Below are 14,285 nucleotides of genomic sequence, written 5' to 3'. Positions count from 1 at the left end.
AGGTTCAATTCTTTAGTACCACATAAACAGAAAATCACATAAACATAAACCAGAAGTGGTGGGGTGGCTCAAGAAGTAGAATGCTAGCCTTGAGCAAAAGAAGTTCAGGGACAGTGCCCAGACCTTGAGTTCAAGCCCCAGGACTGGCAAAAAAAAAAAAAAAAAAAAAAAATCCATAGCCTCAGAGTTCCAGGGTGTAGTTTTACGTTAATTAAAACAAAACTACTACAAACTCGGGTACCAGTGATTTACATTATATCACCAACACATACATACATACATAACTTCTATAGGAAAGAAGAATTCATTTGCCTAGCTATAGAGCTGATATAGTGATGAAAGTGAAGACAACTCCAGAAGTATTTCCTTCTTTCGGGGCTAAAAATGACAGGGTACATCATTTTTTTTTTTTTTTTGCCGGTCATGGGGCCTGAACTCTGGGTCTGGGCGCTGTCCCTCAGCTCTTCAGCTCAAGGCTAGTGCTCTACCATTGGAGCCACAGCGCCACTTCCGGCTTTTTCTGTTTATGTGGTGCTGAGGAATCGAACCCAGGGCCTCATGCTTGCAAGGCATGCACTCTACCACTGAGCTACCTTCCCAGCCCAGAGTACATCATTATACGTTACTTCAGAGACAGTCATTAGAATGTGGAAGGTCAGTAGTAAAAATATTACTTATAGCCGGGTGCTGTTGGCTCAGTCCTATAATCCTAGCTACTCAGGAAGCCGAGATCTAAGATGGCAGTTCAAAGCCAGCCCAGACTTCACTGCTCGTGAGACTCATCTCCAATTAACCACCAAAACACTGAAAGTGGGAAAAAATAATTTTTAAAGTGGGAAAAAATAATTTTTAAAAATGTATTCATAAAGAGACAAGGGTGGGCTGCTGTCTCTTTGCATCAGGTGAAAAAAAAGTATACATATTACTTGTACTAAAAAGATTATCCAAACTGGGCACTGGTGTCTCACGCCTGTAATCATAGCTACTCAGGAAGCTGAGATCTGAGGATTATGGTTCAAAGGCAGCCTGGGCAGAAAAGTCCGTGAGACTCTGGTGGCCAATAAACCACTAGAAAACCGGAAGTGGCGCTGTGGCTCAAGAAGTAGAGCACTTGCCTTGAGCTGAAGAGGGCAGGGACATTGCCCAGGCCCAGAGTTCAAGGCCCAATGACCAACAAAAGAAAAAAAAAGATTATCCAGTTCAGGGAAAAGAAAAAACTAATCTCTTTTAAGATTATTTTGTTAGCTGGGTGCTGGTAGCTCACATCCATAATCCTAGCTACTCAGGAGGCTGAGATTTGAGGATTGTAGTTCAAAGCCAGCCTAGGGGAGAAAAAAAAAATTGATGAGATTCTTCCCCCCTCTCCCCACCCGGGTCAGTCGTGGGGTCTGAACTCTGGTTCTGGGCACTGTCCCTCAGCTCTTCAGCTCAAGGCAAGCACTCTACCACTTGAGCCACAGCACCACTTCCAGTTTTCTGGTGGTTAATTGGAGATAAGAGTCTCATGGACTTTCCTTGCCCAGGCTGACTTTGAACCATGATCCTCCTGGGAGAGCTGAGTATTGCCTCTCTTTCCCTCCCTTCATTCTTTCTAGTAATTGTTACTGTTGTCACCTCATTACCTGAGGATACTATTCTCTCCCTACCTACCACGCTTAGAACTAAAAGTGGACAGCTCTAATTTAAATGAGTAGGCACAGATTTTTAAATTAACTTATATTTTAAAAAGAAAAGATGTCTGGCTGGATTCTGGTGGCTCATTCCTGTAATCCTAGCTACTAAGGAGGCTGAGATCTGAGGATCATGGCTCAAAGCCAGCCCCGGCAGGAAAGTCCATGAGACTCTTATCTCCAATAGGTTTATTCCAGAAAACTGGACGTGGCGCTGTGGCTCAAGTGGTAGAGTGTTCGCCTTGAGCTGAAGAGCTCAGGGACAGTGCCCAGGCCTAGAGTTCAAGACCCATGACCAACAACAACAACAACAACAAAAGACATAAATAAATATGGCTGGGGGTGTGGTTCAGTTGTAGAGTACTTACCTCTCACATGTATAAGGCCTTGGGGTTTGATCCCTAGCTCTGCAAAGATAGCTAGATAGCCAACCAGAATAGTCATAAGAAAGAAATACAATTTTGAAAATCAAGATGTAAATAGTAAGTAACTACCCAGATATCCTGTGAAATGAAATTCTCTGATTTAGGATTTTAAAGAGTTATGTAAATCAAAACCACTTCAATATGACCTGAATTAAAGGTGAATTATACTCTATACACAAAACAAATCCTTACTCAGCAGGGCAGAACTGTGTGAGGTCAAAGTTTGGTCTTGACTTTTTTTTTTTGGTCAGTCATGGGGCTTGAACTCTGGGCCTGGGTGCTGTCCCTGTGCTCTTCAGCTTAAAGCAAGTGTTCACCACTTTAAGCCACAGCACCACTTCTGGTTTTCTGGTGGTTAATTGGAGATAAGAGTCTCACAGACTTTCCTGCCCAGGCTAGCTTTGAACACGGAGCCTCAGATCTCAGCCTCCTGAGTAGATAGGATTACAGGTGTGAGCCACTGGCACCCAGCAGGTCTTGACTCTTTTGGAGAACCTTCAGTCATTTATCCCTCAATTCTTTATCCTTGTCCTCCAGTTTATTTACCTGAAGGGTATCAAAACTGATGACTTGGTCACAGTGTGATCTAACCTGCCAGCAGTATTTCAAACCACACACCATTCACTTTCACACATCTTGAGCCTTAGTCACACAGAAATAGGCCAGGTATCATCTATGTTTTATGCCTGATTTGCTCTGCACTTCCCTGAATGTGCAGCCCTCTGGCCCTGCCAAGTCCTTTGCAGTTTCTCCACTAGGTTTTTCTCGCAGCATCAGATATTTAATAAGACTTGTTTCTCTTTTTTTTTTTTTTTTTTGCCGGTTGTGGGGCCTGAACTCTGGGCCTTTGACTGTCCTCAGCATTTCAGCTCAAGGCTAGTGCTCTACCACTTGAGCCACAGCACTACTTCTGGCTTTTTCTGCTTATGTGGAGCTGAGGAATTGAACCCAGAGCCTCATGCACACAAGGCAAGTGCTCTACCATTGAGCCACCTTCCCAGCCCCGAGACTTGTTTCTCTTACAGCACTCATCTTGCACTGTCTGGTGGTATTTCTGTACAGTTGCTTTATTTTTCCCATAGTTTCAAAATGCAGGGATAGATCTGGATACTCCTTTGTTGGCCATGCCTCAGTCATGGAAGTTCTGCAATAGATGTTTGCTACATAAATAAATAAAACACCCTTTGCTTAGTCCTGCATATCAAGATGTGCTATTTGGTATTTTGCTCAAAATGTACCTAAAAGCATCTACATCAATAAACACCCTTTCCTCCTCCCCAGTCACATGCTCCAAAATGACTGACTTTTAGACTCAGAAGGCTGTGTAGATTCAGCAAGCATCTTTGGTATGACCATCTTTGTCAGATCCCTCTAGGAAGAATCGGCACAAGGCATCCATTCATTATAATATAGAGTGATACTAGCAATGATGAGAGCCTAAACTACAAACTTCAGGTTCACTGTGGTTTTGAAGAGACTACCGAATGGTCACATAGTGATTCAGTAAAAATCAGATCAATTACTGGATAGGGACAGCTGCACAGAAGAACCACACATACAGCTATGCACTGACACAAAACATATCACTTATCAGCACAAATAAACTTGTTAGCATCCATTTAATATTTTAGTTAAAATTAATTATGAGCCAAAGAGCAAAATAAATGACAAGTATATATACAAGAAGTATATTTCGGGCTGGGAAGGTGGCTCAGTGGTAGAGCGCTTGCCTTGCATGCTTGAGGCCCTGGGTTCGATTCCTCAGCACCCATAAGCAAAAAAAAAAAAAAAAAAAAGCCGGAAGTGGTGCTGTGGTTCAAGTGGTAGAGTGCTAGCCTTGAGCTGAAGAGCTGAGGGGCAGCGCCCAGGCCCAGAGTTCAGGCCCACAACCGGACCCAAATTTAAAAAAAAAAAAAAGTATATTTCTATTATCATGGGAGAAGACAAACTGTAAAGTAGATATACGTAATCCTTTTTTTTTTTTTTTTTTTTTTTGGGTCCAGTCGTGGGGCCTGAACTCTGGACCTGGGCGCTGTCCCTCAGCTCTTCAGCTCAAGGCTAGCGCTCTACCACTTGAGCCACAGCACCACGTCCGGCTTTTTTTCTTTTTGCTTATGTGGTGCTGGGGAATCGAAGCCAGGGCCTCATGCATGCAAGGCAAGTGCTCTACCACTGAGCCACCTTCCCAGCCCCGATATACGTAATTTTTTACCACTTTGGGGGTGCTTTTTTCCCCCAGAATTCATCATAACTTTGATTTTTTTTTAATGGGCTGTTTTTAATGCAGGGGCTTTTCTTCTCTAGAAATGCAATTCTTAGCAGGAAAAAAATCCACATAAAAACAGAAAACCCTACAAAAAATTTTTAAAAAAGGGCAGCAAAGGGTAGTTTTCACCTGGTGTCTTATTTAAGTTTTTTAAGTTAAGAAAAAGCTGGTGACATATGTGGTTTTGTGCAAAAATAAATGAATGGCAATAGATTTTTAAAAATCTTATTATGGGGCTGGGAAGGTGGCTCAGAGGTAGAGTGCTTGCCTTGCATGCATGAGGCCCTGCGTTAGATTCCTCAGCACCACATAAGCAAAAAGAAAAAAAAAAGCCGGAAGTGGTGCTGTGGCTCAAGTGATAGAGCACTAGCCTTAAGCTGTAGAGCTGAGGGACAGCGCCCAGGCCCAGAGTTCAGGCCCCATAACCGGACCCCCCCCAAAAAAAAAAAATCTAATTATGTACTTCTGTGTAAAAAAAAAAGTCTGTATAACATTTCCCTTAACTATGTATTATTTTACTTGTGAGTTTTTTACTGAATTAATCTGGAATGTATGAGCCCTGGATTTGCTACAGAGTGAGAAGTTATTTTATTATTTTTATTTTCAATTTTGGAAATTCTGCAGAAGCATGCTTGTATGTATATTTCAGAACCTTTTTAAAATGTAAAAGCTGTACATTTCTGGGAAGTTCTGAATTACTTTTGTTTCCTTTTTCCTTCCAGCATTTTGCAGTGAGCATCTTTTATATACAGCAAACAATTTGAAAGAATACAAAAACATGTGAAGTTCATTAAAACTAAAACACTACAGTACAGAGCTGGTACAGTACATTAAGACTTTGATAAAAGAAACAATAATAAAAGGCCTCCATTTAAAATGTCATTCATATATACCTTGTGGATGAGAGCTACATACTTCTACACTTTTTTAGAGGAATAAATTATTGAATTATGAAAAAAAAAAAGAAGTGTATTTCTAAGGTCAATGAGAAATTTACTCACCAATTACTTGCAGAAATTCTGTGTTGCTGATTTGTGAGTCACTGATGCTAAAAGTTTCCTCTTGCCTTACCTCGCCCAGCAAAAAGCCTTCCTAAAAGTAAAAGAAAACAATTGCAGGCTAAATATAAAGATATTTTTACTAAAATTAAGAGGGATTAAGGACATTATTTTATAATAATTTTAAAAACAGCCCAAATAAGCTTAGCATATAAATACTATTTTTAAACCAATAAATAAAGCAATGAGGTATCTCTACTAATTAGAATGTTTGGAGAAAAAAGGATTTCATAAGAAAACAAATATTATTTTAATCCTGTCAAGGCCTTCCTGTTTTGAGTGAATTCATTTCTTAAATCTTATTAAGCTTCATAAGCAATGTCAAAAAAAGCTCAGGAAGCAGAATATCCCAAGGTTGTTTCTTAAAACAGCATGTAATTTATTTCATTCTATTAAAAACCCTACTAAAGGCTGGGAAGGTGGCTCAGTGGTAGAGTGCTTGTATGCATGAGGCTATAGCTCAAGTGGTAGAGCGCTAGCCTTGAGCTGAAGAGCTGAGGGACAGTGCCCAGGCACAGAGTTCAGGCCTCACAACCCACCAAAAAAAAAAAAAAAACTTACTAATCATGAAAGGATAAAAAAGTCAACACAAGCCGGGCGCTGGTGGCTCACGCCTGTAATCCTAGCTACTCAGGAGGCTGAGATCTGAGGATCGCGGTTCAAAGCCAGCCCGGGCAAGAAAGACCGTGAGACTCCTATCTCCAATAAACCACCAGAAAACCAGAAGTGGCGCTGTAGCTCAAGTGGTAGAGCGCTCGCCTTGAGCTGAAGAGCTGAGGGACAACGCCCAGGCCCAGAGTTCAAGCCCCACGACCGACAAAAAAAAAAAAAAAAAAAGTCAACACAATACAAGTACTCTTAGGCTGGCATAGGGAATGATTTCAGCAAGTCATTCATTCCTCTTTGTAGAAGTCAGGCAGATGTCAGTGGTTCAAGGCTCGAAGCAACCTGTACAGGCAAATCCACTAGATTCTTATCTCCATTTAACCAACAAAAAGCCAGAAGTGAAGGCGTGGTTCAGGTAGCAGAGTACTAGCCATGAGTGAAAAAGCTAAGCCGGAACAATCTCTGATTATAAGCCCTAGAACCAACACACACACACACACACACACACACACACACACACACACACACACACACACACACACACACACACACACACACACACACACACACACACACACACACACACACACACACACACACACACACACACACACACACACTCTTAGACATACAAATGAAGAAGCTGATTTATTACTTGTAACTCTGGAGAATCGCTATCATTAAATCAGTCTGCATTGGCCATTAGAAATGACAAAATAATGACATCTGCAGGGAACTGGATGGAGCTAGAAGAAATCATGTTGAGCAAGGTAAGCCAAGAGCAAAGAGACAAACGGTACATGGTCTCCCTGATAAGTGGATGTTAAATCCAAAATGTTAGGTGATATGACAAAATTAACAGGACTTAAGAAACAAAGAACTTCCACTCATCTGGTCAAACCACTACTAAATAACCCCATGCTGCTGATCACATGTATGGTATATATGTGTACACCGTTATATGTTATAGACCGTGATAGACAATTTGCTCCAGGAAAGTTAGAATGTGTTTATGACTTTAACTGAGCATCACTATCCCACAATACTGTGAAATTTGGGAAATTATGTAATCACTTAAACACAATTAAAAAAAAAAAAAACAGAAAACTGGAAGCGGCGCGATGGCTCAAGTGGTAGAGCATGAGCCTTAAGCTGAATTGCTCAGGGACAGCTCCCAAGCCTAGAGTTCAAGCTCCATGACTGACAAAAAAAAGAGAGAAAGATCTTTCATGCAATTGTTTCTAACATATTTATAAGATAATGTCTTTGTTGCTTTGTATGTCCCTCCACCACGGTATAACCCCTGCTTTCACTATATATGATGTTGGTATATGTGGAGGGGAAGGGAAAAAACAAATCGTTAAAACAGGGATATAGGAGGACCCACTGCAACACTGAGATGTACAAGTCATTATGTCGAAAAACGAACTTTACAACTTTGGTTGGGGGTGTGGGGGAAGGATGGGAAGGGATGGGAAGGGGAAACAAAGGAGGAGGCTACAATGCTTGATAAGAAATGTACTCATTAGGGCTGGGAAGGTGGCTCAGTGGTAGAGTGCTTGCCTTGCATGCATGAGGCCCTGGGTTCGATTCCTCAGCACCACATAAGCAGGAAAAAAAAAAAGCCAGAAGTGGCACTGTGGCTCAAGTGGTAGAGTGCTAGCCTTGAGCTGAAGGGCTGAGGGACAGTGCCCAGGCCCAGAGTTCAGGCCTCACGATCAGACCAAAAAAAAAAAAAAAAAAAAAAGAAATGTACTCATTATCTTGCCCATGTAATTGTAACCCCTCTGTACAGTATTTTCATAATAAAAAAATACGTTTATAAAAAAAATCAGTCTGGCTGTAATGCTGGGACTCCTGAGGAAGAGGAGGAGATCCAGAGCTTCTGGCCCGCCCGAGCGAAGATTAATGAATGTGAAAAGAAAGAAGGAAGACTATGAAAGCCAAAGCAATCTTGTTTTTAGAAGATACGTTCAGTGAAAATTTTAACTGAAGCTAGAAATCTTGGACTTTGAGAGATGGAGAAACCTCTGAAGGAGCAGGAGACCTGAGAGAACATGGAGGTACAGTGGTGCCTATGGAAGGACCAGGCCTCGGTGGACTTTGTCTGAGGATGGACCCTGCCTGGGATGACTGCTTCTGGACATGAGTGGAAATTCATGACAATGGAAGCCAAGTATCAAAGTTAAGCAGAATCCATGGAAGAATCTGTATTCCTGCATCAAGAGGAGAGCTGCCTGACTATCATGAATACCTAATTTGGATTTAGGAGAGAAGAAACAAACTTCTGTCAAGCCACTGATTTTTTATTTTTGTTCTGCAAATCACCGTTATTATCATTATTATCTTTTTATTAATTTTGTTTTAGTAGTCAAAACAATATAGCTTTCTAAAATAAAATTCAGTATATCATGAAAAACAAAATCAGTCTGGGGCTGGAAAGGTGGCTCAGTGGTAGAGCGCTTGCCTTGCATGCCTGAGGCCCTGGGTTCGATTCCCCAGCACCACATAAGCAAAAAGAAAAAAGCCGGAGGTGGCACTGTGTCTCAAGTGGTACAGCGCTAGCCTTGAGCTGAAGAGCTGAGGGGCAGCACTCAGGCCCGAGTTCAGGCCCCACGACCTGACCCCCCCCCCAAAAAAATCAGTCTGCATTGTTCAGCAAATTACCTGTTGGAATACTTGCTGCTACTCAGCACAAGCTCAGCTGGATAGGGCACACCCTAATGCCAAAATAATATTCCTGTAGAGAACATACTAGTACTAATCCATCCTGGAATCTCTCCCCCTAGATACTTGCATGGTTGCTAATTGGAGATGGAGATGGAATCTCCAATCTGCCTGGGTTGGCTTAGAACTTCAACCCTCCAGATCTTAGCCTCTTAGGTAACTAGGACTACGTATGTGAAGCAACAATACTTGGCTTTCCTTCCCTTATTTATGTCTTTATTCAAATGGTACATCAGAGAGGCTTTGGAAGGCCAACATATGGCAAAGTACATCTTCCGGGTTCTGTCCCCTTCATCTTGCCTTTCTTCTTAGGCTTCTCACTACCATATTACAGAATTATAGAAATAGATAGATGTCTACACCAGCTAAAATGTATGCTCAGAAAAGGTACTTTGTGCTTGTTTATTGCTGTATCTCTGTACCTAGGCCAGTACCACACACCCAACCAGATACTCAACAAACACTGGCTGAATAAATTTGCTGAAATAATGTTTTTCTATAAGATATTTCTCATTTCTAGGTTGATCCATCAAACCAGTTATAGAAACTTCCTAGTTTAAAAGATTTTCAGGGGGCTGGAAGGTGGCTCAGTGGTAGAGCGCTTGCCTTGCATGCATGAGGCCCTGGGTTCGATTCCTCAGCACCACATAAGCAAAAAGAAAAAAGCCGGAAGTGGCGCTGTGGCTCAAGTGGTAGAGCGCTAGCCTTGAACTGAAGAGCTGAGGGACAGCGCCCAGGCCCAGAGTTCAGGCCCCCATGACCGGACCCAAAAAAAGGAAAAGATTTTCAGTTAGAAGTATCAATCTATGAGGGGTGAGTGAAGACAGATGTTTTAAAACTTCACTCTTCTAAATTTGATTTGGGAAGGGGGAATGTCCTAAAACCCCCAATTATCACATTCAAAGCATGTCCCAAAATTGAGTAATATAGATTTCCTTTACAATAAAATTCTCTCAGACGCCAAAAAGTGTCTATGACAATCAGTTTGAGAAGCACCAATAAACTTGTCTTTTAAAAGAAGCTTTGTGGGCTGGGAAGATGGCTCAGTGGTAGAGTGCTTGCGTTGCATGCCTAAGGCCCTGGGTTCGATTTCTCAGCACCACATAAACAAAAAGAAAAAAGCCAGAAGTGGCACTGTGGCTCAAGTGGTAGAGCGCTTGCCTTGAGCTGAGGGACATCGGCCAGGCCCAGAGTTCAGGCCTCATGACCGGACCCAAAAAAAAAAAAAAGATTATGTTGTTTATTTGAAATTAAAATTTAATTCATCATTCACTATTTTCCTAGTAACCATAACAGACTTAAGTATGAGGTGAGATATCTCATCAGTGCAAATAATAATAAAAATAATAATAAAACCACTCTGAAGTTAAGTATGTTTATCTACTGGTCTGAATTACCAAAGTCTGTTATTTTATAGGAGTAGGCAACCTACAGTGTGAGGCTAAATCCTGTCCAATGCCACTAATGTACAGCTTGCAAGATAAGTAAAATTTCTACATTTTTAAATGGCTGGAAAAAATAAAAATAGGAATAATACCTCATGAACTGTTAAAATTTGCATAAAGTTCAAATTTCAGAGTCTATAAGTAAACAATAGAACTCAGTCACCTTCATTCATATATTGTCTACCATACAGCTGTTTGCTCCATACAATAGCAGGGTTGAGTAGTTCCAACAGGGACCACAAGGCTTCCAAACCTTACACATTGTTACTATCTTTTACTACTTAGCCCTTTGCAGAAAGTTTGCTAGCCTTGTCTACAGACTGTGTAGTTTTATATTAATCTCTTGCCTAGTATAAACATGTATGTATTATAAAAATTAATTCTTGGTTTTTCAACTTTAAAAGAGAAATTAAGCCAGGTTGTGGTGGCTCACACTTATATTCCTAGCTACTCAGAAGGCTGAGATCTGAGGATCATGATTCAAAGCTAGTCCAGGCAGACAAATCCTAAAGACTCTTATATCCAATTAACTAACAAAAAGCCAGAAGTGGAGGTGTGGCTAAATGGTAGAGCACCAGAATTGAACAGAGAAGTGGGCGGAGTTCAAGCCCCAGTACCAGCACAAAAATAAACAAAGAAACAAATCAAGAATTATGTATCCAACATCCATAATTGTTACAAGGTTAATATAAACAGGCATGGTTATATAAAACACAATTGCAAGCTATAGGGATTGGGGGAAATTTCCATGAATTTAGCATTATGCCTAGAACATGAGACATTAAAGGCATAGCTCTTAAGTTAATAATAATCTAAACAAACCAGGCACCGATGGCTCACACCTGTAATCCTAGCTATTCAGGAGGCTGAGATCTGAGGATAGCAATTCAAAGGCCAGCCTGGCCAGGAAAGACATCTCCAATTAACCACCAGAAAACTGGAAATGGAGCTGTGCCTCTAAGTGTCTGTAGAGGGCTAGCTTTGAGCAAAAAGAGCTCAGGGATGACGCTAGGATCTGAGTCCAAGCCCTAGGGCAGACAAATAATATTAATAATATTAACAATAATATCATCAGCCAAATAATATGGCTATCATCATCATCGCTCGATGATGATGATAAATAATATGGTCATCTTACCACAGTTTGTAAGAAAACAATTCACTTTTCAACAGGTAGGTTCTTATTCTTACCATAGTCCTGCCCTAAACATAAACTATGATACGAAGGTTTTGCACCTAATACAAAGTGAAAAAGTATCACTGAACCCATATTCAGTAGTCTATGGACAGGAGGAGTATCACAAACCATCTACATTAATAAATGGCTGGCTACAATACCGAAGCCCAGAGTTGCCTTTGGGAAAAAACCTATACTGTATACATTCCTAGCAATTTCTACCATCAACACTGAAGGGATGAAAAGCATTACAACCATTAAATTTGCTAATGAAATCACTCGTGAAATCAGTTATCAACTAATGGAAGCTAAGACTGCTGACATCAAACTCAATTCAGTTCTCCCTTCTGCAGCCTAATTTTGCTTTGTAATGACAATCACACACACGTGCACACGCACACTTATTTAATGAACACGAATCATTCCCTATTAGCATCACTTAAAATAATCTTGCAATTTGAAAGCACCCTGTAGCGATGCCCACCAAATTCAGGACCGCCTTCTCCACTTCCATAAGGAATTTCCAACCAAACGCCAGTGACATGAAAAGGCAATTCGTAAAATGAAAGATCCTGAAACAGCTTTTCTTCTTCCCCTGGGAGTTCCAAAGCCTAAGCGTTTCTCCTTGGTACGCAGAGCTGTCACTTCCCTATTTCACCTAGACCTTAGAACATTCTCTGAGGAACTAAATATGCAACTTCCTCAAGGAAACGCAAACGGACCCTGCACCTCACACACCTATTTACATTCTCATTTTCCATCAGGGCGAAGAACACACTAGTATGCACAGTGACAGCCTGGTTTCCCCCACCGCACGCCAGGACAACGGGCGAGGCCGGCGGGCGGGGCTGGTGCTTCCACTACACTCAAAGCCCGGCCCCTCGGCCCCGTCCGGACCCCGGGCGGGCGCCCCTCGAAGGTCCGGAAGCCTGACTCTCAGGGAGGGGCCGGCGCTGTTTCCGCCGGGCGACCACTGACACTGCCGGGGGCCGGGCGGGGCAGGCTGGCTGCTCCCGGAGCAGCGAGCCCGGGACAGCCGGCGGCGGAAGACGCCCAGAGGCCCACCGGGGACCCGGGAGCCGGCCGGGGGCGGGAGCCGCCGGGGTCACCGGCTCGTCGGGCCCGCCCCGAGCCCGGGGGCAGAGCAGCGAGCTGTCCCGGGCTGGCCGCGGACGCTGGTCCAAAGTGGAGGCTGAAGGCCTCTACGGCCGCGGCAGGGGGCCCGGCACCTACGTGGTCTGCGTTGCTGTTGGCGCTGTGGAAACACACAGCGCTGAAGGTGTAGCCCGAAATGGAAGCCGCCATGATGGAAAGCTCCAATTCCCCCATCATGCCCCGCGCGGGACGCACGGCCTTCCGGCCGCCCCGCCGCCGGGCATTGTGGGAAATGGAGTCCGCGGACGGAAGGAGGCGGGGCTGTGTCCAGAGCCCCGGGCGGGCTGGGGCCTGGGTCCGCTCCGCGGCGCTCCCCCCTCCTCCCTCTCCCTCCCATCCCGGGCCCGCACAGCCTTGGGCTTCCTACCGCCTAGTCCCTCCCCGCACAGCTTCGGACCTCGGACTGCCCCGCACAGTCTGAGACCACAACTTCTTTCTACATGTTTTGATCCTCCCCAGCTTGTCCCTTTGGGGAACGGAACGGTTAGAGTTAAAGGCCGCACACTTAGGAGGTTTTGAGTCCCAGGTCTTGTGTGGAGGCGGGGAGGATAGGAAATGCCGCTCCTTTATCCATTTCTCCCTACTACTTCATCATGTAATTCTAAAGTAAGTCATTGCTAAAACTTAAAAAAAAAAAAAAAAAAAAAGCAAGCTAGCGTTTGCCAAGGACCATGGAGAGGAGGTTGGCTGGAGCTCTGGTGGTGGAATTGCAGTCAGCTGCTTCCTCCACGGTGTGGCTGTTCCTTGCCTTCCCCAGCAGACGTCCACCTGAGTGCACTCCCTAATCAGCGTCCTCCAAGCTCAGTCTCAGACTCAGCCTCTGCTTGTCTGGCACACAATTTTTGACGACCTCAGATTTTTATTTAGTGCCACCTTTGGTCACTCAAACCAAAATCACCACCCTCCTCCACACTCTTAATATTACTTCCTTGCTTTACTTTCCCTCCGTCACCATCTGCATCATCTCTGTTTTATTCATTTATCCTGTCTATTGGCTTTTTTTCCGGAATTTTTGCAAGTCTGATTTGCTTACCAATGCATCTCCATCATCTGGAAAAATGCCAGGCATGTAGACATTGCCCAATACATAGTTGGGGAGAAAATGTTGTATGAAAAGGTAGGAGAGTCCCAGGGAAGATGGCATTGTCCATCAACAGGTTGCTGTAGGGGAATGGAGACAGAAGAAACTGATAAAACATGTAAGCTTGGAGCCAAGCGCCGGTGGCTCATGCCTGTAATCCTAGCTACTCAGGAGGCTGATATCTGAGGATCACGGTTCAAAGCCAGCTCAAGCAGAAAAGTCCGTGAGACTCTGATCTCCAATAAAGCACTAGAAAACTGGAAGTGGTGCTGTGGCTCAAGAGGTAGAGGGCTCACCTTGAGCTGAAGAGCACAGGGACAGCGCCCAAGCCCAGAGTTCAAGCCCCACGACCGACAAAAAAAACAAACATGTAAGCTTGGTAATAAGGAAATATCTTGGCTACCCAGTCAAAAAACAGTTGGAGACACAGAAGATAAAGAAGAAAAAGTGAGCAGATGTTTTGGCAACCTTGGAGGAAGGGAGTAAGAGGATGGGGAGAGAGCAATAGCTGTAGTGAGATTATAAACTTCAGGTAAAGAGAACCAGGATGAATTTTTTAGGATTTAGTAGTGTGTGTTTCATGCCCTCATAATTGCTCTTAACTGACTTCCCCATGCAAACCTTCAGCAACACATTGTAATGATAGATCATGTCTGGGCTGGGATGTAGCTCAGT

General features: G+C 43.3%; 1 protein-coding gene across 1 annotated transcript in view; it reads right to left on the bottom strand.

Moving 5' to 3' along the window:
* LOC138819878 (BRISC complex subunit Abraxas 2) overlaps window positions 1-12,706 on the bottom strand; it is a 41,532-nt gene extending 28,826 nt beyond the window's left edge. The window contains exons 1-2 of the mRNA XM_070011482.1: window positions 12,608-12,706; window positions 5,363-5,453 (exon numbers count right to left, since the gene is read on the bottom strand). Coding sequence (XP_069867583.1) covers window positions 5,363-5,453; window positions 12,608-12,706 — 190 coding nt within the window. The remainder of the gene's footprint in view (window positions 1-5,362; window positions 5,454-12,607) is intronic.
* Window positions 12,707-14,285: the final 1,579 nt, after the last annotated feature.

The sequence above is a fragment of the Dipodomys merriami genome, unplaced genomic scaffold, assembly GCF_024711535.1.
Source record: "Dipodomys merriami isolate MVZ:Mamm:240054 unplaced genomic scaffold, mDipMer1.0.p SCAF_82, whole genome shotgun sequence".
NCBI lineage: Eukaryota > Metazoa > Chordata > Mammalia > Rodentia > Heteromyidae > Dipodomys > Dipodomys merriami.
This window is presented reverse-complemented; position numbering and strand designations above follow the sequence as displayed.